At 44.8% G+C, this 25,844-nt stretch overlaps 1 protein-coding gene across 1 annotated transcript in view; it reads left to right on the forward strand.

The window, feature by feature from the left end:
- Positions 1-364: 364 nt before the first annotated feature.
- nol11 (nucleolar protein 11) overlaps positions 365-25,844 on the forward strand; it is a gene marked incomplete at its 5' end in the record, with an annotated part of 30,269 nt that continues 4,789 nt past the window's right edge. Inside the window, 13 exons of the mRNA XM_084317825.1 lie at positions 365-514; positions 2,088-2,201; positions 2,432-2,488; positions 4,003-4,151; positions 7,246-7,303; positions 7,951-8,092; positions 12,743-12,949; positions 16,757-16,833; positions 17,274-17,400; positions 19,245-19,330; positions 19,463-19,528; positions 23,526-23,710; positions 24,666-24,791. Coding sequence (XP_084173951.1) covers positions 365-514; positions 2,088-2,201; positions 2,432-2,488; positions 4,003-4,151; positions 7,246-7,303; positions 7,951-8,092; positions 12,743-12,949; positions 16,757-16,833; positions 17,274-17,400; positions 19,245-19,330; positions 19,463-19,528; positions 23,526-23,710; positions 24,666-24,791 — 1,544 coding nt within the window. The remainder of the gene's footprint in view (positions 515-2,087; positions 2,202-2,431; positions 2,489-4,002; positions 4,152-7,245; positions 7,304-7,950; positions 8,093-12,742; positions 12,950-16,756; positions 16,834-17,273; positions 17,401-19,244; positions 19,331-19,462; positions 19,529-23,525; positions 23,711-24,665; positions 24,792-25,844) is intronic.

Consider the following 25,844-nt stretch of genomic DNA (forward strand, 5'->3'; position numbering starts at 1 on the left):
GTGGGTACAACGTTTCGACCCTTCCGGTCTTTTTCAAGTATGAATACAACACAAAAAATTACATATTTTTATACAGGAGAAAATTAAATAGATTAGATACCAGCCCACCTGCATGGTGATCAGGGGCGCTCCCAAGACTTTAAAGATAGGCAGCAGTGTGTAAGGTATATATATATAATATTAAACACAGTATTAGACATCATGTAAAGAGAGGCAGCGGTAAGGTACTGTAGGTCTGCATCAGCCCTTGTAATGTGCACGGTGACCGCAGCATGTCGGGGGGCGCTGTCTGTTTCCTCAGCACACAGTGCGGCTCCGCGGCGGAAGTCTCTCCACTTCTCCTCTCCACAGCAGCAGCAGCAGCATGGCCGCCCTGTATGAGGGCTTCACGTTGTGCGGACTCACACAGACTCAACACGATCACGGCGACTCTGGGATCCAGGGGATCGAGCTGGACGGGGACCGGGATCACGTCGTGGTTACCGACCAGACCAGATCGGTGGTTCTGTACAAGGTACCGTTACTGTCTCAAGATCTGTGGTTCTGTACAAGGTACCGTTACTGTCTCTAGATCTGTGGTTCTGTACAAGGTACCGTTACTGTCTCTAGATCGGTGGTTCTGTACAAGGTACCGTTACTGTCTCTAGACCTGTGGTTCTGTACAAGGTACCGTTACTGTCTCTAGATCTGTGGTTCTGTACAAGGTACCGTTACTGTCTCTAGACCTGTGGTTCTGTACAAGGTACCGTTACTGTCTCTAGACCTGTGGTTCTGTACAAGGTACCGTTACTGTCTCTAGACCTGTGGTTCTGTACAAGGTACCGTTACTGTCTCTAGATCTGTGGTTCTGTACAAGGTACCGTTACTGTCTCTAGACCTGTGGTTCTGTACAAGGTACCGTTACTGTCTCTAGACCTGTGGTTCTGTACAAGGTACCGTTACTGTCTCTAGACCTGTGGTTCTGTACAAGGTACCGTTACTGTCTCTAGACCTGTGGTTCTGTACAAGGTACCGTTACTGTCTCTAGATCTGTGGTTCTGTACAAGGTACCGTTACTGTCGTCTGTGTTGTACCGGAGGATCTCCCGGGGACTCGTGTCGGTAACACACACATCGTGTTTGTGTAGTGTAGTCTGTATGTGTGTAGTGTGGTAGTGTAATGTGTGTGTAGCCTGTAGTGTTTGTGTACTGTGCACTGTAGTGTGTGTGTAGTGTGTCGTGTTTGTGTAGTGTCGGTGTGTCGTGTTTGTGTAGTGTATGTGTCGTGTGTGTGTATGTATGCATGTGTAGTGTTTGTGTACTGTGTAGTGTTTGTGTAGTCTGTATTGTGTGTAGTGTTTGTGTACTGTGTAGTGTTTGTGTAGTCTGTATTGTGTGTAGTGTTTGTGTAGTTTGTGTAGTGTGTAGTGTTTGTGTAGTGTTCAGGTTCTAAATGCTAATGATGGAGCATCGCCGTCGGTTGTGTGATAGTAAAGGGCTAACCTTCTGTCGTGTGGCAGTGAAAGGGTTAACAAACACATCATCATCACCATCTCCACTTTTAGCTGAATATATGGCGATAATAAACCTACGCTTTCTTCTTCCCATGAAAATGTAAACCGGGACATCGTACGGTTTCTTCTTGTGTACAGTTTCAATGTACAGTTTCTTCCCCCTCAAATGTATATACTCTCTTTTTTAGACTCTTTTTGTATCACAAACAGTACTGTATATTTGCAAATCTGGTATATGTCATAAATGTATAGATGTAGCAGTACTGACTATCTGTATGTCATAATATGATGAATTGAAAATGGGGGACCCTGATGTAAACAAGACGAAAGTCTTTCTCTGGTCTGCATCCCCTTAACAATTGTGTGTATTGAGCCGTACTGTATTGTACCCATTCTGTACAATCTGTTAATAAAATGTTCAATCAATCAATCGATCTATTGCTAGTGAACGTGACGTTGATTTACAACACCGTATTCGCTTTACGTTAGTCTACGACGTGTGACACTTTAGGTCCACTTGACTCTGTCTGTCCTCCAGTGAGCTCCAGCTGATCATGTGTATTGATTTGTCTGTAACTCTGGTGTTTGTTGACAGGTTTCAGACCAGAAGCCTCTCGGCAGCTGGACCGTGAAGCAGGGTCAGTGTCTCACCTGCCCTGCCGTCTACAACTCGCACACCAAGGAGTATGTGGCCGTCTCAGACCACAAGGTACATCCCACTCATCCACGGTGTCATTATATTACAACACACGCATATTTTATGTACTGTGAGAGCATGGTTTTGACACGAAATGATGAATTGACTTTGTTGGACAACATGGACAATGGCCTGGATATTAAGAGTGGCAGTTAAATGTCCAAAATCTAAATACATGATATATGCTTTGTCTCCCTAGCAAGAGAAAATCAACTTTGCCACTCTTTTCTGTCTGTTCCTAGGTCATCAGAGTTTGGAAAGACGAGGACATAGACTTAGATAAAGCGTTCAAAGCAACTGTAAGTACTTGCAGCTGTGGTCTCTACTCCGTTAACCTGTATCCTCTCGTCTACCCTCTGCATTATGTATCCTCTCTTCAACAAATTTTACATTTATTATTTATCGTCGGTCTGTGATTGTATCATGTTATTTTTTCTTGTCGTGCAATTTTGCAAAATTGTATCTAAATAATGATAAAAAGGGCAACTAAGTCAAGATTTCTTGCATAATGATTTCTAGGGTTGTGACAAAATATTGTGCCAAGAAATTAGGGCTGGGAGGTATAGCAAATATGAAGGTATACCGTCATAGATCCGTGCAAAGGTATGGATTTTTACAAGACTGTCATCCACAATATATATACATATTGTAAAAAAATACATATATATACATACTGTATATTTTTTTGTTAATCAAAGAAACATTCATTGCAGCAGTATTAAAAAGTAAATGAAAATATAGATAATTTTGAATGAAATAGGACCATGACAATTGTATTACAAGATAATGATGAGATAAAAAGATGTCATGCCATAATGTAATTATACCGTCAAAACTAAGGGAAATATCATAATATGATATTTTGGTCATATTGCCCAGCCCTACATGAAATGATGCAATATAAAAACTTAGCCATATGTGTTGTCGAGGTGAAAAACTGATTCTCAATATCAGGACAGAGGAACACAGAGGCTGATCCGGTGAGAGAGAGACAGTCAGGGAGCACAACAAAACCACAGACACCAAGGTGCTGCTACGCTGAAAGTAAACACGATGACTTCCTGATGACTTGTCGTACAGAACAACTTGTAAGTCGCTTTGGATAAAAGCGTCAGCTAAATGTAAATGTAAACGAGTATGACATGTGCAGTGTACCGATAGAACTCAACACATTGTCGTATCTTCTGACGTGACAATGGGGCCAAGTGAACATACTGCCCACAACCATGAGATGTATAATTGACCATAATAATTTCACCACACGGCCACTAGCTGGGGGGCTTATAGTAATATGCTCATCATCAATCATCCTTCTTAGCGCTGATCAACACTTGCTTCATAACGTTACTCCCCGGGTCTTTGGCAGATAATCCATGGTGATTCGTCAGCCTGTTGATTCTCCCAAACCATGGAGTCCGTCCTACTGTTTTGAAAAGCTCACCGAATACAACTGTCTTTTTAAAAATGTTATGCGTTTTTCACCACGTTGCCAGACGTCAAAAGTTTGCAGTAGACTAGTTATGTCTGCTTCCTGTTTCCACTGTACATGATACTATACGTTTGAACACATAATTGTTTACAATTTCATAAAAACATGGAAGTGCATTTTCTAAAATGAAAAGTCTGCATGTAAAATAAAATTATAATGACAATAATAAAAAAGCACACAGAGGCAACAGAGCAAAGAAACCCCTGGGAGGGACATGTCTAGAGAACAGATGGTGCTGCTTGCGCCCGGCAGGTTCCAGACACTTGAGTCATCCTCCTCACGCCTGTTGACGCCACCTTGTGTCTGTTGTTCATGTGCTGTCAGCTCACAGCGGACGTGTGGAGGGTCCACTCCCTACCAGAGGGGGAGCCGGTGGTCGTGTTCCAGAGAGGAGCCGTCAGACTGCTGGACTCACTCCTCTCTGCCCCTCAGCAGCCCATAGAGGAGCCCCTGGAGCAGGGGGAGGCCATCAGGTAGGAGCTGGAGCAGGGGGAGGCCATCAGGTAGGAGCTGGAGCAGGGGGAGGCCATCAGGTAGGAGCTGGAGCAGGGGGAGGCCATCAGGTAGGAGCTGGAGCAGGGGGAGGCCATCAGGTAGGAGCTGGAGCAGGGGGAGGCCATCAGGTAGGAGCTGGAGCAGGGGGAGGCCATCAGGTAGGAGCTGGAGCAGGGGGAGGCCATCAGGTAGGAGCTGGAGCAGGGGGAGGCCATCAGGTAGGAGCTGGAGCAGGGGGGGGCCATCAGGTAGGAGCTGGAGCAGGGGGAGGCCATCAGGTAGGAGCTGGAGCAGGGGGAGGCCATCAGGTAGGAGCTGGAGCAGGGGGAGGCCATCAGGTAGGAGCTGGAGCAGGGGGGGGCCATCAGGTAGGAGCTGGAGCAGGGGGAGGCCATCAGGTAGGAGCTGGAGCAGGGGGAGGCCATCAGGTAGGAGCTGGAGCAGGGGGAGGCCATCAGGTAGGAGCTGGAGCAGGGGGGGGCCATCAGGTAGGAGCTGGAGCAGGGGGAGGCCATCAGGTAGGAGCTGGAGCAGGGGGAGGCCATCAGGTAGGAGCCATCAGGGGGAGGCCATCAGGTAGGAGCTGGAGCAGGGGGAGGCCATCAGGTAGGAGCTGGAGCAGGGGGAGGCCATCAGGTAGGAGCTGGAGCAGGGGGAGGCCATCAGGTAGGAGCTGGAGCAGGGGGGGGCCATCAGGTAGGAGCCATCAGGGGGAGGCCATCAGGTAGGAGCTGGAGCAGGGGGAGGCCATCAGGTAGGAGCCATCAGGGGGAGGCCATCAGGTAGGAGCTGGAGCAGGGGGAGGCCATCAGGTAGGAGCCATCAGGGGGAGGCCATCAGGTAGGAGCCATCAGGGGGAGGCCATCAGGTAGGAGCCATCAGGGGGAGGCCATCAGGTAGGAGCTGGAGCAGGGGGAGGCCATCAGGTAGGAGCCATCAGGGGGAGGCCATCAGGTAGGAGCCATCAGGGGGAGGCCATCAGGTAGGAGCCATCAGGGGGAGGCCATCAGGTAGGAGCCATCGAGTTATTAGTCGCAAAATAGAGAAAAGTGGGATCATCTGTGTGCTATAGGTTTTCAATTGGACCAATGGTGGCTCTGATTGCAGCCAGAAGATCAATGGACGTGTGTGGCACCATCGAGCCGCTGTACCTGGGCAGTGAATAACAGCAGGTGTCTTAGAGCTGCAGTGAATAACAGCAGGTGTCTTAGAGCTGCAGTGAATAACAGCAGGTGTCTTAGAGCTGCAGTGAATAACAGCAGGTGTCTTAGAGCTGCAGTGAATAACAGCAGGTGTCTTAGAGCTGCAGTGAATAACAGCAGGTGTCTTAGAGCTGCAGTGAATAACAGCAGGTGTCTTAGAGCTGCAGTGAATAACAGCAGGTGTCTTAGAGCTGCAGTGAATAACAGCAGGTGTCTTAGAGCTGCAGTGAATAACAGCAGGTGTCTTAGAGCTGCAGTGAATAACAGCAGGTGTCTTAGAGCTGCAGTGAATAACAGCAGGTGTGTCTTAGAGCTGCAGTGAATAACAGCAGGTGTCTTAGAGCTGCAGTGAATAACAGCAGGTGTCTTAGAGCTGCAGTGGGAAAACGCAGCAGATACGTTCCTGCTCTGTCTGTCCAGCGTGGGGAACATGTAATGACTTACTCAGTTGAATGGATCCGGTTAATAATAATACGATGTATTATTAACTCAGAATGATCAATACATACAGAATAGTCAGAGGTACGGCTGAAAGGCCCTCATCCAGGCTACTGGCTACGAGACCCGGAAGTAAGAGAGAGGATGAGGGAGAGAGGGGCTCCTTTATAGTCAGGAGGGGGGGGGGGGGCACACCATGAACTGTAGATTTGGGGGATGGGAGGGGTTAAACACTTTGGGGGGGGGGAAGGGTGAAAGACCTCGACTGAGGGAGAGGACAGTATGTTAATCCTCCACACTAGCATTGATACCTGGGAGTTAGCTTCAGTTTATTCAGTCACACTTTTAGGCTGATTGTGAGGACAACTTCCTACGCTCCCCTTCATTAGTCAGTCAGACGGCAGCAAGCCACTGGCCCAGCAGTGAGAGGCAGGGTGTAGCGATGCTAGAGGTCAGAGGTCAGAGGATGCCCAAGCCACTGGCCCAGCAGTGAGAGGCAGGGTGTAGAGAGGTCAGAGGATGCCCAAGCCACTGGCCCAGCAGTGAGAGGCAGGGTGTAGTGATGCTAGAGGTCAGAGGATGTCCGAGCCACTGGCCCAGCAGTGAGAGGCAGGGTGTAGTGATGCTAGAGGTCAGAGGTCAGAGGATGTCCAAGCCACTGGCCCAGCAGTGAGAGGCAGGGTGTAGCGATGCTAGAGGTCAGAGGATGCCCAAGCCACTGGCCCAGCAGTGAGAGGCAGAGTAGGTACGCTCCTGGCCTTTACAAAGGCACTGGATTAGAACTGGAGTTGGTGCCCTGCAGTCTGTGTTCCTGCAGTCTGTGGCTGCCCACTGCACCAATGACAACACGCCAGCGCCACCATGTGGTTACAAAAAAATAATATATATACATGTATATTAGAAACAGATTCATCATTGTCCAATAAATACATGATTGCTCTGTTCCACTGTGTGTGTGTGTGTGCATGTGTGTGTGCATGTGTTTAATGCTATAGATAGATAGATACTTTATTCATCCACTTATGGGAATCCAGGTGTCCGGTAGCTCAGTGCAGTTGACGGACAATAAAAAGCGATAAAAAGGACAAACAAACAATGAAAGTCGGTGCTAAGTTTTTATTTTTTATTAAAAAAAGTTCCAATGGATAAATAAATAGTGAGCACTATTGCACAGTGTTAAGTAAAACAAATTTGCTATATAAAATTGCACATTGTCCAATGGGGGGGGGGGGGCAGCCTGCAGCCCAGATTGGATTTAACATTGTTTGTTTTATTTATTGTCCTAGACTCGCTGGGCCGAGTGCAGAGGACACATCCCCCCCACAGGGATAATATAGTACAACTCTACACCTTGAAGAACTAGTAGTGACACTGTAATTGGAGGGAACATGTTTTCTGAAGTTGTTGACGTAGTACCCTTGCCCTCCTCCAGGTGGAGCACCATCATTTTGGCAGAGGCCCAACACTTTGTCATCTTCACAACAGAACAGGTAAGAACTCTTGTCTAGTAACATACTTTTCACACTCGGACTGTGATGTGCTAAACGTGTTGTTTACTGGCTGAGCTACACTAAGACGGTGTTTAGTCTACGCCGTCGATATAGCAACGATGTATTTTCTTTAGTCTTGTATCATGCCAATACTCTGCTAATACAGAGTTAAGTAAATTTCAAGTGACCGTCCTAAAGGATATGTTCGCTATTTTTCAACCGGACCCTATTAACCCTTTCACTGACACACTACAGAAGGTTAAAATGTTGTTTCCCATCGTGTCTGATCATGCGTAGCTCTTAATGGTCACAAAGCAATGCTTTCGATCAGGTTTTATTGACTTCATTTTGCACTTCCGCAAATCCGTTCATCTTGGCTACATCCATGAAGTTCTGCTCCTATATTTCTTCCCGGAGAGGTTGTTTTACACAGGAAGTAGCCTACACTGCGGCCAACACTTCCGATAGTTTCTCGTTTTTGAACTGTAGATTTATCATGGTTTTTGAACTAAATGTTTGCCCTATAGGGAGGCTGTGCGCTGGTCTTCGTAGCATGCCACACTGCATGGCCAACAGGAGACTTAAGGTTTACAGCTTACTGGCTTAACAATATTCTGTGGTCACGGCTCCGTTTGTCTCCTTCCCAGAGAGGCGATCACTTCCTGTACCTTCAGAGGCTGAACCCCAACACCCTGCAGAGGTACCGGCTGGAGCGGGAGGAGCCGGGCCTGTCGCCGCTGAGCTTCTCCGCCAGCTACAGGGACAAGCACATCAGCCTGCTGTATCTCTGTAAGACACTCTGGTGCTTCAAGCTAGGGCTGGGCGATATAACGATAACGATAATTATCGTGATATATTTGAATAATCGATATCGAATGAAAAAAACATTGAATTTTTTTATTTTATTTTTTTACCTGCAACAGGGCAGTTTTAAAACCAGAGACAGTGGACAGACTTGTCTTTCTTGCCTGCAACTTAAAGTAATGGCTTTGCTTGTCCAAATGACAATACTGACCAAATTGAGATTTATTTTTCTCTTGTCCATTTATTTTGTTTGCTTTCTAATGTAAAATACAGTTTGAAACCGTCTGTACACAGTAGGCTATGTGTGCTAGCAGAGCTAGTCTCCAGTCACGAGTCACGGTGCACATGTGCGGTGGTTTGTCCACCAAAAAAGTGCCAAAAGATAGAAAAGAAACTAGCAGAGCCAGAACTGTTCAACTCCCCTGGAGCATGGTCTAATTGTCACAACCCACGACTGCGCGTGGTGTAAAGGCTTTTATACAACTGGCACATTCATCCAACCTTATTGCTATACAATAAACACACATTAATTGAAGATTTATTGAAAAAACCATCCGCCAGAAAAAGTAGTCCCAAAAAAAAAAAAAGTTTCCTCCATGTGGAAGCAGCTCGGAAGTGCATCCAACTGTTCTCAGTAGGACATCCAACAAACTAACACATCCAACTGTCTCTCAACTAAGGCATCCAACAAACTAAGACATCCAACTGTCTCTCAACTAAGGCATCCAACAAACTAAGACATCCAACTGTCTTTCACCTAGACATCCAACAAACTAACACATCCAACTGGCTTTCAACTAGACATCCAGCAAACTAACACATCCATCTTTTCTTTTCTTACCTACTTTCTATAGAACTTCATTCTTAGATGCTTCTATAGAAAGTAGGTAAAACAACAACAAAAACGTTTTCTTTGCCCTATATAGCGGGGGGGGGGGGGGGGGGGTTCCAGAGGCTTTTTTTTTTTTTAACCGACTTTCTATAGAAGCAGCTGGGATGTGCGCTGTTTTAAGTGAACGTGGGTTATTGAATTGATTGATTGATTGCTAATTTTATTACTGTCCGCCTTGTTTCCAAGTTTAGGCCCTCTTTCGAAGTTGGTTAAGGTTAGAGTTTGGAATCAGGGCTGGATGTCTATCGCCCTGCTCTAAAGACAAACTCTAACCTTAACCAACTTCGAAAGAGGGCCTAAACTTAACCAGTTGGAAACAAGGCGGACAGTAATAAAATTAGCAATCAATCAATTCAATAGTCCACGCTCACTTAAAACAGCGCACCTCCCAGCTGCTTCTATAGAAAGTAGGTAAAAAAAAATGTAATTTCTTTTGTAATCAATCAATTCGCGCGATTTTTCTTTTGTTCCACAATGACTCATGACCCATCAATTACATCATCCAACATTGTTTAAGCAACTAACACATTCGCCGTGACAGAATCGTTTTTCATTTAGTCTTTATGACCCTATTGATCCATATCCTTTCGTAATGTTTACTGTCCGGTTTGTCCGCCATCTTGCTTCACTTCTAAAAACTCGCTTGGTGGAGTGATAGTAATGCAGTTGTGAACAGGTCCTGGGACCAAGTGCGTGAGGTTAGTACAAATACCCATGTGTAAGTTGACTTTCAGCCAATCAGAATCGAGAAATTTGCATGCCGTTGTATAATTAAGATGAGGTCGGACTCGGCACTGACAGATTTGTGTTCATTGTGCTGCTTTTATAAAGTCTCAAATGACGGCTTACAATATTTCATGGAAGCAAAGTGTTTAGTTAGTCTAAGATTTAAAAAGGTTTAAACTTTACAGCACTGACAAAGTTGAACAAAGTGCTGTACAAGTCTCACAACATAAAAAAATGTAATCGAAGCTTCGAATTAAAATCGAATCTCGGCCCCGAAGCTTCGAATTCCAAAAGAAATATCGAAGGTCAGCCCTACTAATCTAATCTAATCGTTGTGGGGTCAAATATTTACACCCCTAATCACGATACCAGTTCTAAAACGATACCATGGCAAAAAACTGGTAAAGTAATGGAATATAATATCAGATGACAGAACATGGAAAAATCTTTATACAATAATTTTTTATTATTTTGAAATGTATATAATCCCAAATGATTCTGTTACAGTTGCTGAGCTATATACTGTAGCTAATTTATCTATTTATTATTATGTGTTATTTCTCCACTCCACACTATGTTAGTGCTTGTGCACAAGAGATAAGATTATATATAAAAAAAGATTATATATATTATGTAAATCAATATCTTCCTTTTGAATAAAATATGCTCAGGAATCACGATTGTTAACCTAATTCATGTCAAAAAGAGTAGCCTATGGCAAATGTACATGCGCGCGCGTGCACACACACACGAGGGGGAGAATGGTTATAGCGGACTTATTGATTATAGAATATTTCAGCGAATGATTTCTTTTGTGGAGATCTCCATAGTGATTGTGTTTTTTTTTGTCTCTGATCACTCAATCTATGTAGCTTCACCCAATATATGTAGTATGAAACTGGGCCTTTTCTGTGATAAATCTCACTTACTGGTATTTCTGTTTTAGACCTGAACTCTGTCTCAAGCACATTGTGGAAGCTGGTCACTGTGATCTCACAAACCTGAGGGTGTAAAAAGTACCCAGAAATTATACTTAAGTGAAAGTATGGGTACCGTCTCAAAAAAAGTTTCTACTTTTAAATGTACTTAAGTACTAAAAGTAAAAGTTAAAACTTTTTTTCTTACCGTCTATTCTTCTGATAGCAGGTAACTCTTTGGACGCCACGGACTTGAGCATTGTTTGTTCCTACCACACCAACGCTCCAAGAGATAGGAATAAGTGGCGGTGTTTGCAGGGCTATATTACATTTTTTTTTTTTTTTTTGGTCTTTTTCCCCCTCCATTTTCCTCCGATTTTCTCCCATCCCAATGTTAGTCGTATGCCAATTCCCAGTCCCTTCCTGGTCGCTGCGCTTTACCCCCCACAGTCAGATCATTTGGGAGAGTGGAGGCTACCACGTGCTTCCTCCGACACACGTCCAGCCAATCACCGCTTCTTTTCACCTGGCAGCGCGGATTCTCATTGAGAGGGCGTAGCGTGTGGGAGGACCACACTATCCCCCTCACGTCCAATCCGCGCTTAGCAGGCGCCCCGACCGAACTGTAGGAGTCGCTGTTTACAACGACCCGGACCCACCCCGCCAGCTTCTCCCACCCTCTGATACAGCCAATTGTATCAGTGCAGACGGCCAGCCAAGCTGGTGACAACCCCGGAGCTGTGAGCTGGATTCGAACAGGCGAACCAAGCTCACAGCTCCGGGGCTGGTGACGAACGCAATCTCCGCTCGACCACCTAACCGCCTGGCTATATTACATTCTATATTATAGCTATGGATACAATACTATGGCCCATTTGACATCAACTATCTATCGTTCAATATGTGAAAAAGAAAAAAAAATCATCCATACGTTCGCGTGTTATACCGTGGTGAATATAAGTATAGTTTTAGAGTGATCCTGGTTAATCCCAGAAAATGGCGATATGCAGCAATACGTGAATTTCACTAAAAGCGAAAAATTTCTCGCCTGGACACGCTACTATTTCCAAATCAAATGTATATAATAGGTATTATGTTTCATCATGAATGCATGAAAGGGGGGGGGGGTCGTTTTTTGATGCTTTGATCGTCACCAACGGCATACGTTGTAGAGTAACGTTACACACACGCGTTGCGATCGATGTGAAATCATGGTTGGATCAAAGCAGGATTGTCCTTACCGTCACTAGGAGGTACCCCAAAAAGAATATTCCAATTGTCACGATTCCAAGTATTGGTGTCCATCGTGTCGCCAACATAATCCACCACAACACATGCATCGGGGGCCTTTGGCGCTTCTCAATCCGATTGGGCGAACGGCTCGACTCGCCTGACCCAGAAAACTGCGCCCGGAGGGATTTGAACGTAACACAGAGTAAGATACAAGGTTTCAAAGGGTGCTCGATACTGCCACCCAGCAGGATGCGGTCGGTATTGCACTTTGGCGATCTCAGGATGATTTCCTGTGGTAACCCGAGGTCCATGTGCCTGAAATTAATAGAAATATCGAATGAAAGAAAGAATGATGAAAACCCGACTATACTAGGATTTTGTGGAGTCCTGGCGCTCAACGCATGGCGAGATAACCCGACTATCCTCGGGTCCGGCGCTGATTGAGTTAATCAAAGATCCCCACTTTCTCGTCTTGCGCAAGGACCAATCAGCATGGGTATGGGCGGGTTAATTTTCCATTGATGGGGATTTGATTGGCTGTTTTTAAATAAAGCGCGGCCGCAGAATTAATAACGTTAACGTTAGTTCGGCCAGAGAAACAAATTTGCTAATCAAAATTGTTGGACCTGCGAGATTTGTACTTTGTAGGTCTGCATTTTAAATGTAACGATGTTGTTTTTTTTCTCTGAAATGTAATTGAGTAAAAGTACAAAGTATACAAACCTAATAATACTTGAGTAAAGTACAAATCCCCCCCAAACAGTACTTAAGTATTGTAACGAAGTACAATTACTCGAGTACTTCACACTTCACACCCCTGGAAACCTCAGGTTCATCACAGTGGACCTCTCCTCCCTCTCCTCCCAGACCCCAACGGCCATGTGTACCGGAGCGCGGTGTCGGTGCGAGGCCCGGCCGCGGAGCCCTGGTCCCAGTCGCTGCCTCTGCCTCGGAGCCTCCTGCTGAGCCTGCCCGTGGGGGAGGGGCTCCTGGGACCCGCCTCGGCGCTGGCCTTGGACGACGCCCACCTGGCCGTGGTGGGCGTGCCTCACCCCTCTGCCGGGGCGGGCAAAGGTACGTGTTGAACACAGTGGCTTTCATATAGATTTATTTATACAGTATATGTGTATGTACATTTAAAGGTGTGTTGATATATGTATGTGTACATTTAAATACCGGGGCCGTCAATTACATCAGTTATAAATTAAGTAATTAACCCTTTCACTGCCACACGACGACAGAAGGTTAACCCTTTACTATCACACAGCCGACGGCGATGCTCCATCATTAGCGTCATGACGATGATGCTAATGATGGAGCATCGCCGTCGGTTGTGTGATAGTAAAGGGGCTAACCTTCTGTATTGTCACAGTGAAAGGGTTGAGTCTGTGTAGGCTGTCGTGTGGCAGTGAAAGGGTTAAAGCTCCGTACGACACTGCTTTACAAAACACCCCAGACTTTAACCTTCTAGTCTGGTTTTTTGGTAAAACTCCGTCCCGGGACACGTTCCGTCTCAACTGACGGGTGAAAGTATGGAGTGTGTTTGCAGAGCAGTGTTGCCTGGAGCTTTCATCTGATTTACAGAATTCTCTTCTCCTTTCGCACCTGGTGTGCAGATGAGTGTGTGTAGTCTGGTGTGTAGATGAGTGTGTAGTCTGGTGTGTAGATGAGTCTGTAGTCTGGTGTGCAGATGAGTGTGTGTAGTCTGCTGTGTAGATGAGTCTGTAGTCTGGTGTGCAGATGAGTCTGTGTAGTCTGGTGTGCAGGTTAGTCTGTGTAGTCTGGTGTGTAGATGAGTCTGTGTAGTCTGGTGTGTAGATGAGTCTGTGTAGTCTGGTGTGTAGATGAGTGTGTGTAGTCTGGTGTGTAGATGAGTCTGTGTAGTCTGGTGTGTAGATGAGTCTGTGTAGTCTGCTGTGTAGATGAGTCTGTGTAGTCTGCTGTGCAGATGAGTGTGTGTAGTCTGCTGTGCAGATGAGTCTGTGTAGTCTGGTGTGTAGATGAGTCTGTGTAGTCTGTAGATGAGTCTGTAGTCTGGTGTGTAGATGAGTCTGTGTAGTCTGGTGTGTAGATGAGTCTGTGTAGTCTGTAGATGAGTCTGTAGTCTGGTGTGTAGATGAGTCTGTGTAGTCTGGTGTGTAGATGAGTCTGTGTAGTCTGTAGATGAGTCTGTGTAGTCTGCTGTGCAGATGAGTCTGTAGTCTGGTGTGCAGATGAGTCTGTAGTCTGGTGTGCAGATGAGTCTGTAGTCTGGTGTGAAGATGAGTCTCTGTAGTCTGGTGTGCAGATGAGTCTGTAGTCTGGTGTGCAGATGAGTCTGTGTAGTCTGCTGTGCAGATTCTCCTTTGCTAAAACGATGGCGCAAGCATAAACAAGCACACTTGTCTCAGTATCGATACTTGCACCTTTTTGTTTTTATATAGCCAAACAAAAATCCAACCACTTGAATACCATCCAGTGTTTCCCTTATATGCATTCAGTGGCGCAGCGCCTTAAATCTTGTTTTAAGAACAAGATGAACATTTCTTAAAACAAGATTAAATTGACTAATCAAGAAAAAAACTTGAAATAAGCAAAATTATTTGCCAGTGGAATAAGATAATTCGAGATAATTCTACTCAATATTGGACTTATTGTACCAAATACAAGATCTTTTCACTTGATAAGATTTATTTTTTTGCAGTGTACAAATATGTATATGCAGCTACCTGGGCCTTCAGAGCACACCAAACGGACACACCAAAAACATCCTAGCAAATTCACACGCACATGACTCCATGAACATGAACATCAATAACTTATATATATCTCGAACAATTCTAAGGTAGTTTTAAGTTATTTCTCCGTAGGGCTGTCTTAAATACTTCGAAGCTTCGAAGCTTCGTTCGATGGGCACGGGATTCGAATGGAAAAATACAATTCGAATATATAAATATATAGAATAAAAAAAAATATATATGTTATCCCCCCTCCCACCTGCAAAATCTTGCGCCTCCAATGCAATGAACGAAGGTTGCAACATAATTATGTAATGTAATGTCGTTGGCTGTGTAACGGAGAGCAGCCGCCCAGGTAGCGCAGCTCCCGACTCATTATTCATTTCATTAATTAATCCAATCCAATCCACTTTATTTATAGAGCACATTTAAAAACCACAAAGTTGACCAAAGTGCTGTACAAGTCCTACAACATAAGATTAAAGATTAAAGATTATTATTATTATTATTTTGTTAATCTCGAAGCTTCGAATTAAAATCGAATCTCGGCCCCCGAAGCTTCGATTTCCATAAAAAGCTTTGAAGCTCAGCCCTATTTCTCCGGCAGCGTGTGCTGATATGGACCGTGTGCACAGCAGTCATTCATCATTATGAAAAACATTCCATTTGATATTGTATATTTATTTATTCATAAAAATAAATGGTTTTATCAAATATATTCTTCCTAACGGTGGAAGGTGAAGTTAGCTTGTTGACTTTTTCCACAGAAGCGCTATTTTAGTGATGAACGGTGAGTTACACTGACTACTGAGAGAGATGTGATGAAGAGCCCAGTGGCTGCTTCACGTTACTGAGAGAGATGTGATGAAGAGCCCAGTGGCTGCTGCTTCACGTTACTGAGAGAGATGTGATGAAGAGCCCAGTGGCTGCTGCTTCACGTTACTGAGAGAGATGTGATGAAGAGCCCAGTGGCTGCTGCTTCATGTTACTGAGAGAGATGTGATGAAGAGCCCAGTGGCTGCTGCTTCATGTTACTGAGAGCCATGTGATGAAGAGCCCAGTGGCTGCTGCTTCACGTTACTGAGAGAGATGTGATGAAGAGCCCAGTGGCTGCTTCATGTTACTGAGAGAGATGTGATGAAGAGCCCAGTGGCTGCTGCTTCATGTTACTGAGAGAGATGTGATGAAGAGCCCAGTGGCTGCTGCTTCACGTTACTGAGAGCCATGTGATGAAGAGCCCAGTGGCTGCTGCTTCATGTTACTGAGAGAGATGTGATGAAGAGCCCAGTGGCTGCTGCTTCATGTTACTGAGAGAGATGTGATGAAGAGCCCAGTGGCTGCTGCTTCATGTTACTGAGAGAGATGTGATGAAGAGCCCAGTGGCTGCTGCTTCATGTTACTGAGAGCCATGTGATGAAGAGCCCAGTGGCTGCTGCTTCACGTTACTGAGAGCCATGTGATGAAGAGCCCAGTGGCTGCTGCTTCACGTTACTGAGAGAGATGTGATGAAGAGCCCAGTGGCTGCTGCTTCACGTTACTGAGAGAGATGTGATGAAGAGCCCAGTGGCTGCTGCTTCATGTTACTGAGAGAGATGTGATGAAGAGCCCAGTGGCTGCTGCTTCACGTTACTGAGAGAGATGTGATGAAGAGCCCAGTGGCTGCTTCACGTTACTGAGAGCCATGTGATGAAGAGCCCAGTGGCTGCTGCTTCATGTTACTGAGAGAGATGTGATGAAGAGCCCAGTGGCTGCTGCTTCACGTTACTGAGAGAGATGTGATGAAGAGCCCAGTGGCTGCTGGTTCACGTTACTGAGAGAGATGTGATGAAGAGCCCAGTGGCTGCTGCTTCACGTTACTGAGAGAGATGTGATGAAGAGCCCAGTGGCTGCTGCTTCACGTTACTGAGAGCCATGTGATGAAGAGCCCAGTGGCTGCTGCTTCACGTTACTGAGAGAGATGTGATGAAGAGCCCAGTAGCTGCTGCTTCACGTTACTGAGAGAGATGTGATGAAGAGCCCAGTGGCTGCTGCTTCACGTTACTGAGAGAGATGTGATGAAGAGCCCAGTGGCTGCTGCTTCACGTTACTGAGAGAGATGTGATGACGAGCCCAGTGGCTGCTGCTTCACGTTACTGAATGCTTCTCCGTCCTTCTCCGTCCCCAGACTTCCTCTGCATCTGGAACACTAACTTCCAGACACTCCAGGCAGCGAAGGAGATGGCAGGCAAGATCTACGGGCAGGTAGGGAGACTTTGGGAACTGACTTGAGTTGACTTTCTCTAAAATGCTCCTGTGTTTCAGAAAGTATGTGGTGTAGGGCTGTCTCCCCGAAGCCTGTTTTTGGGCTTCGAACTTCGTCAGGATTTTTCGAACGGACGTTCGAACCTTCGTTTTTAATTAATATTTTTATTGATTTTTTTTATATAAAATATCCTCAAACTAAATCCTCAATTTGAATAAAGTGATTAATCTGATTAAATGAGTTTTTTTTTATTAAATCAACTTCCTTTATCTATGTCAACAATGCTGGTAGAAAAACTATTTTCATAATTGTTTCAATGGTTACATAGCTGATATGATTATCTATTCATCTGTTGCTCCTTTCTCCTTGTTTTATGTTGTTGTTTTTTAGGACCATTCCATAAATTTTTTGTTCAACTGAATTTCTGTCTCCTGTTTAGCTGTGGAGTCACTCTGGCAAACTGTTCATTCCTCATGGGAAGACCTTGTCTGTTATTCCATATGAATGTCAGAAGTCCTCCCTTGCGGCGGCTCTGGGCAAACTGCACTGCACTGCAAACTGCAAAGGTGAGTTTAATCACATCATTATAATGTGCTTAAACCTATTATTATATTAGGTTTATAAAAATGGCCTGTCATTCATTCATTCAAACCTTCATTCAGTCTCCAAAGATCATTAACACATTGGTCGCCAAGAACGAGTTACGCCGCTTTTGCCCGCCATACGTTGAACGCCAAGAACGACTTACGCCGTTTTTGGGATCAATATTTCATTTTTTCGCCATGGCATTCATAATTCATCCAGCCAACCTCCGGACTGCAGCGGGACCCTGTATGAGATTGCAACGCCTCAATACCGCCGCCTGGTGGATGGTCGGGCGAGTTACACTCGCCAAAACCGGAAGTGCCGATCGGTGCGTCGAGGAAATCTTGTTATGTGGATCCAGACAAACACTATAGTGCATTTGGATCGCTTTCTAAACTTAATAATCAATATGATTTCTGCGTTTATTGCGCCATACAAACCGGAAATGGATCTAGGAGATCGGCGTCAAATAATTGGGATCTTTTTCCTCCAGTCTCATCGGCGAACGGTAAGAGGACAGTAACGTTATTTTCAGCCTGATTGTTTATTCATTTCACTGCAAACCATCTGATCAATATATCAACCCATACTAAATAAAGCCGTTACTGACGATCAAGGAATTATAAACGACCCCCCCTTTCCTTCACGCATGATGAAGCATAATGTATACTGAGCATATACATTTGAATTTTTTTATATAGCGTGTATAGGAAAGAAACGCCAATCGATAATCTATCATATGCTTCAGGGCCTATAACTACTGTTTTTGGAATTACAGCAGAAAAGATTAAAAACATACTTATATTCTCGACACTATTAACACAACAATGTATGAATGAAAAAATATAACGTTCCCACATCCTGAACGATAGATAATCGACGTTGAATGGGCCATAGTAATGTCAATATAGCAATAACATTTTAAAATGTATAGGCCTGCAGAGAAGGTAAACATCTCCATAGCTTTCAACGGTGGAAGACTGGGTACAATGATGGGCACAACCCCCGGCGCCCAATGTGTTACGGTCGCCGTCATGATTTGCAATGATGTCGAGATGGATAGTTTTTTTTGGCAAGCAGGCCAAGAAGATGCTTAAGTCTTTCTCTGCCACATTAGCCTCATCCTATATTAGCTACCGCCATCACTGTAAACGCTGGGGGTCGCTCACCTTGTTTGCAGGGCTATAACTATTTAAATATTATAGCTACCGGTATATATGCAATACTATGGCCCATTTGACATCGAGTATCTATCGTTTAAGATGTGAAAAAGGAATATTTTTTCCATCCATACATTCTCGTTTTATACCGTGGTGAATATAAGTATAGTTTTAGAGCGGTCTGGGGTAATTCCTGGGAGGCTAGTATTAGGCCGCGACGCATATTATACTTATATTAATCCATTGAGTGCCACAGCATACCAGGATGAATTATGAATTGAAATAGCGAATAAAAGAAATAACGATCCAATAACAAGTATACTTGTTGTTGGCAGTATTCGATTGGCGGGCTATAACGACTAAACTCATTGTTGGCGAGGAAAGGGTTAAAAAAAACCAGCATTTAAAAGTGTATTGTATCCTTCGAGTGACATCCTTGAAAATGAAAAACAGTGATTGTAAAAGTACTTAAAAGTCCTTGAATTTCATTTTGCAATGTCTGTGGGAACCCTGTGTGATATACTGCTCTAACTGATATAACCCTAACCCTGATGGCACTAACACTGCCTTGTTTACGTCACTCCAGAGCCTAAAGCGTCTGCTGCTCTAACTGATATAACCCTAACCCTGATGGCACTAACACTGCCTTGTTTACGTCACTCCAGAGCCTAAAGCGTCTGCAGCCTCCTGGAACAGTCTGCTCCACGGAGACCAGGCCCAGCCTTCCAGAGCAGCGGAAACCAAGAAAACTGTACGTTTGGTTTCTGTTTCTACTGTCATCGTTCTTCTCTGTTAGGGTTTCATGGGTTTGACAAAACAACAAAACTGTGAAATATTTTTGCCTCAATTAAATTCTACCTTCCTATTGGGCATTTCCATACAGAACACCAGTCGTAAGAGCCAATCAGCACCCGGCCTGACAGTCGACCAAGTGCTGGAACTCATCAAGGTAAGGATTGGAGTAGGGATGGGCATTTTACAAAAAAATCCAGATCGATTGATCGCATGAGGAAACTCATGGAGGAAAACGCTGTACAAAATAAATGTCTTTTCCTGTGTTTTAGACTTTGCTCTTTTATTTTTAAACCCCCCGACCGGAAGTATTGTTGTTATCGGAACCTATCTATGAGCGGACAACTTGTGTCGTCCGGTTCTGTGTTTTTGAGCTAACGCCAAAACAAATGTTGAGATTGTTGGTGAACAACTAACTTTAGGTTAGTTTTAAGTAACGTTAGCTAACGTTAGATGCAGCTACAGGCAATCGACGATGAGGAGGAAGAGCTGCTGATTTTAATCGGCAGCGCGTCACGGCGTATATAATAGAATAGCCCTGTGGTGCGTAGGCACAACAGCGCAGCTCGAAACTACCTGTTGTATTGATGTTTAACTTGTCCGTGTCCTGTCCTTTCGACTAGCCCCACCCGTTCATTGTAAACAATGATGCATGTAATTGTATTAACGTTACTGTGTTGTTGTAGCTATGTTATACATTCTGAATGGCATTAACATTAGTTGGGTACTGTCATTGTATTTTGTTTAGGGATGTTCGATATTGGCTTTTTTACCGATATACCGATATTGTCCAACTCTTAATTTCCGATACCGATATCAATATATGCAGGGTTCCCCCCCCCCCCCCCCCCAAAACGGAATAATTTCAGGTAATTAACATTACATATCTCTTGTCGTGGAATTAACACAACATTATGCATACTTTTCACAATAACTAAAATTAAAATGTGTTCTTACTTGCTTGCCTGGGTAAATAAAGGTTAAATAAATAAAATAAGATTTTTCTTTTCTTTTTTTGAAAACCGATACAGATAATTTCCGATATTACATTACGTAATATGTTAATATCGGACATCCCTAATTTCGTTGGTTAGCTATTTAGCTAATGGTGATAGCATTGAATAGCATCAACGCTAGCTGGCTACAACGAATTCTCACAAGCTGCGCATCGTAAAAAAAAAAGTGCGTCCTAGTAAATAATTTAAGATCGAGTTTTCTCATAGCCGTGAGTAATCGATCAATCGATTACTCACGCCCACCTCTAGAATAGAGGTACTAGTTAACTCGAGAACTGAGGCATGGATTTGGTCGAGTGAGGTGGCGTGCGAACGGCAACAAATAGATCTTTTGAACAGTCATTTATATGTTCTGCGAAAAATGCATCCCGAGCCGCTAGATGCTCGCAAAGTGCCGTGACTTTGTGCGTTCTGTGCACGGGCACGCCGGGACGTATACGTCCGCTGCACGTTAAGAGGTTAAGGTTTTTACCGCGACATGAATGACGAGGATGTAAAGCATGTTAGACGCATTGGACCCGATGCTCAGAGCGTTTTCATTGCACATAGAAACGGCGTGACTCGCGAGAGGAGTTGTATCGGGCTCAGCCCCTCCCTTACAGCTGGAGTTGACGTGAAACACAGAATTCATCAAGCGCCAGCGAAACGCTCACTGTCGAGTCCTGGCTCTTGGCAGAATAGTGGTTTAAGAGAGAAGTTATTTATATTTGTAATGTGATTCATTGCACACTAGTTAGATTACAAGTTGCGCATGTTATGACTTTGAACGTCTACCATTTCCACCGCAAAAGGCACATACGAGTAACATTCCATGAAGTGCTTTGAGAAGCTAGTAAAGGGCTACATCTGCTCCTCCCTCCCCATCAACATGGACCCCCTGCAATTTGCATACCGCCCCAACAGGTCCACGGAGGACGCCATAGCCCATGTGCTGCACACAGCAGCATCACACCTGGACAAGAGGCAGGGGAACTATGTGAGAATGCTATTCATCGACTACAGCTCGGCATTCAATACCATAGTCCCCTCCATACTCATAGCCAAGCTCAGGGACCTGGGCTTGAACTATGACCTCTGCCAGTGGGTCTTGGACTTCCTGACTGGCAGACCCCAGGTGGTGAGAGCAGGCAACTGCACCTCCTAATCCATCACCCTCAACATAGGGGCCCCCCAGGGCTGTGTTCTGAGTCCCCTCCTCTACTCCCTGTACACACACGACTGTGTGGCTCAGCGGAGTAGCAATACAATCATCAAATTTGCTGACGACACAGTGGTGGTGGGCCTGATCTCTGCCAACGACGAGAGGGCCTACCTGGAAGAGGTCAAGGTCCTGGCGGGATGGTGCCAGGAAAACAGCCTCTCCCTGAACGTCAGCAAAACAAAGGAGATGATTGTGGACTTCAGGAGGTCGGGGGTCAAGGACTACAGCCCCCTCAGCATCGACGGGGCACCGGTTGAGAGAGTCAACAGCTTTAAGTACCTCGGAGCCTACATATCCGAGGACTTGACATGGACCACACACATTGACAGTGTTGTGAAGAAGGCACGACAACGCCTCTACTTCCTCAGGCGCCTAAGGAAGTTCCAAGTCAGTCAGAAGATCCTTAAGAACTTCTACTCATGTACAATAGAGAGCATCTTGACCGGCAACATCACCTCCTGGTTTGGGAATAGCACTGCACAAGACCGAAGCAGACTACAAAGAGTGACACGTTCAGCCGAACGCACAATTGGAGGGGGGCTCTCCCCACCCTCCAGAACATTTACAACAAGCGTTGCAAGGGCAAGGCTAAGAGAATCATTAAAGACTCCAGTCACCCGAACAACTGCCTCTTTGAACTGCTGCGGTCAGGCAAGCGATACCGGAGTCTCAAGGCGAGCACAGAAAGACTCAGAAGAAGCTTCTATCCCCAGGCCATCAGGCTGCTAAACGAACAATGAACACTACACAACAACAACCACCAAACGCACATAGCACACACATCCACACGCACACACTCACTTTAAACAAACACACTGTAGCACCCACTCCACACACTTTATAGCACACACCCACTTTAAACAAACACACTGTAGCACCCACTCCCCACACTTTATATTTATTGATGAAGGATTGCACTACAACTCGTACACCTTACTGTAAATTGTACCTAAATTGTACCTCATCCCATTTCTGCTTTGCACTATATAGTACTGTACATTAGTACACTCATAGTATTGTATATTATATGGTAACTCAGAACATTGTACATATGTCTATACCGAACACTGTGACCTCATTTTCTTCTTCTAAATTACATGCTATACTATGTTATTTGATACTATCTTGTCTAGCACAGTCTCTGGAGCGTAACAGTAAGAAGCATTTTGTATGAAAGTATTCTGTACTTCTGTATGACAACTATTAAAGAAACTTGAACTTGAAACTTCCCAAGGGGATCAATAAAGGAATATCTTATCTTAATATGATGCATCGATTATGAATATGCAAATCGATGACATTTCATGGTCGATGACGTCGACGAATCGCTGCAGCCCTAGTGTGGAAAAATATATGTACGGTAAATGGTATATAGAGTATTATTGTAAATGGCTATCGTACACAGTTATATGGGTAGAGACTAGTTCGAGGTAGGTGGTTATGATTACAGTGTAGGCAGTTGTAGACGGTGAGAGCAGTAGATGTAGACGAATTAATTGCTTAATTTTCGTAATAAATGTTTTAAAACGTGCCCAATTCAAGCCTAATATCAGAAGATGTTTCACCTACAAATGACAATATTTCAAAATATTAAATGAAAATCATTTCTAATACTTTTTAGATCACTATTATCATCATGTACACGAGGCTGTAAATGACATATAGTCGGAAGGCTATTGTGGATTTGGATTTCCAGCGGCTTTAACCCTTTCACTGCCACGCGACAGAAGGTTAACCCTTTACTATCGCACAACCGACGGCGATGCATCCGCGGAGCTAATGATGCTAATGATGGCGCATCGCCAGCAATGTGTGATAGTAAAGGGCTAACCTTCTGTATTGTCACAGTGAAAGGGTTAACCGGCTGTCGTGTGGCAGTGAAAGGGTGAAACTCATGGCCCCCTCAGGGATGATAAAGATCTGCTTCCCCCCGTCAGAGCGCTCGGGTGGAGGAGGTGCAGCGCGAGGTGGAGGGCCTCCTCTCCAGGAGCGATGCCCGGGACATGCAGCCCTCGGTGGGGCAGCTGGCCTGCAGCCTGGTGGCCCGGAGCCTGGTGGACACGGCCTTCTACCTGCCGGGCACCCTGGCTCAGCTGGTCCACACACAGCACCTCTGCCACAGGTCAGTGATGTAACACTGAACATCACTATCATGATGCCTGCACAGTTATTTGGTTCCATTTGTTATATAGATTTCCCAAACGGATAAAAAAAAAAAAAGTTGAAATCCAAGGCAGCTCTACAGGTTTTAAAATGCCTTTATTTTATGGCTCACATTATTTAGAGAATTTTAAATAAACCCACATGTTTTGGCCTACACAGGGCCTTCATCGGGCTATTGATTGAAATAAATGTAATGTGATGTTTCTTGTCTCGGACGCACACTGTTGGACTGTGTGTCTTCCGGCCCGAGAAGTCACGTTTTTATTGTATAGCCTGGTTGCCTATAGCTTATTAACAGCGGAAGAGTGCTGCCGAGTGCTTCCGCGTTTTCCCTGATTGGCTGCGACACGCCCCGCGGCAGCCGCAGAGCGGAGCAGCAGAGTTTACGGCATTATGTAGCCGTAATCCCAGATGTTTTTCATTCGACGCTTAGCTCAACTGGCAGCGCTGCCGTGCTGTGGATCCTGCGGTCCGTTGGTGACAAGTTTTTTTTTTTTTTAATGTGCATTCTTTCGCCGGTTAAGTTTAGTCATGTTAACTTTAAGCATTGTTTCGGAGTTGGTTAAGGTTAAGGTTAGGCATTGTTTCGGAGTTGGTTAAGGTTAGAAGGGTTAAGTTTAGGCGCTGTTAAGGAGCTGGTTAAGGTTAGAGTTTGTCTTAGAGAATGGCAATAGACACACAGCCTATTTCCGCACTGCCGCTCTCTCGTGCTGCCGCGGTCACATGGGCGTCATGGCCAATCAGAGAAAACGCGGAAGCACGCGACGCACTCTTCCGCTGTTAATAAGCTACTAAGCCTGGTTATCACAGTTGCTCGACAGTCTGCCTCCACCGCAAATAACCTGCATGAAATACTGAGAGAAATGTTCCTACTAATCCTGAAGTTCACCTTTGACCTCTCTGGCGTCCCACAGTGTGTGTCCTGACCTCCTGCTGCTGGCTCTGGAGAGGAAGGACTACTTCCTGGTTCAGCTCTGCCTGCAGCTGTTCCCCGACGTCCCTGAAGCCGTCACCTGCGCCTGCCTCAAGACGTTCATTAGGTACAGATCCAGTTCATAGATCAAAAGAAGAGTCTCGGTTTTCATTCAGTAATTTTTGGGAATTCAGCGACCGTTCCAGTGAGTAGTGACCCTCCGACCAGGTGTGACCTCCTGCACCCTCTGACTGAGAGCCAAATAGACTGATTAACACGTTTCTGGATCGTTATTTCTTTTATTCGCTATTTCCATTGATAATTCATCGGGGCAGGCTGTGCAGGATGGGTCTGAGGTCGCAAGCGTCCAATACCACCGCCTAACGCCGTGCGGCCGGTATTGCACATCATTGGAAACCCTCTGGCTTGGGAATTTTTCAGGATTTTTGTCTTTATTTAAAAAAACATATTTTTTTATTTTAATTTTTTACAGCTGCTGTATTTTCCTACTTTTCGTTTTTTAACCCCATTCTTTCCTGTATTTTCTTTTTTTGGGCTTGTGGTCCTGATTACATTCCTGTTTTGTTGCTACTCATGTCAGCTGCACTGCACACGTTTAGTTAGATGTATTATTTTAAGACGTCGTATTGGAAGGCCCACTCTTTACTTTGGGCTGTTGCTTACGGTACTAATGCAGAACTGATGCTGGGTGCGGGGACCTACCGCATTAGTCAAATGAAATAATATATTATTTGGGTATTAACACATTCCCCGCCATTGGGGGCCGTCTAATCTCACGCTATACGGCCAGCATTGTGCGTGAGGCTGTTTGTAGAGCTAAATCTATACTTTATAGTATTGCTATCTGTCCATTCTCATTGTCAATTGAGACCATAAATCGTCCCTTCAAAATGGCTTAAATAAAAAAAAATTTCATCAATACGTTCCCATTTTATAGCGTCTTGAATATAAGCGTTATATGGGATTTGGTCTTGTATATTTCCTGGAAGACGAGATACAGGGCGCTAAGCTAATAACATTAAATCGAACTGCGTTTCGGCACTACAGAAGCTAGAGCTAAAACTCAAAATGCATATTGTCGGTATTCATGGTCCACCATGAATGCATGAAAGGGGGGGGCGGGGGACGTCGTTTCTGATTATTGATTAACAATAACGGC

The sequence above is a fragment of the Notolepis coatsorum genome, assembly GCF_963971535.1.
Source record: "Notolepis coatsorum genome assembly, chromosome: 7".
NCBI lineage: Eukaryota > Metazoa > Chordata > Actinopteri > Aulopiformes > Paralepididae > Notolepis > Notolepis coatsorum.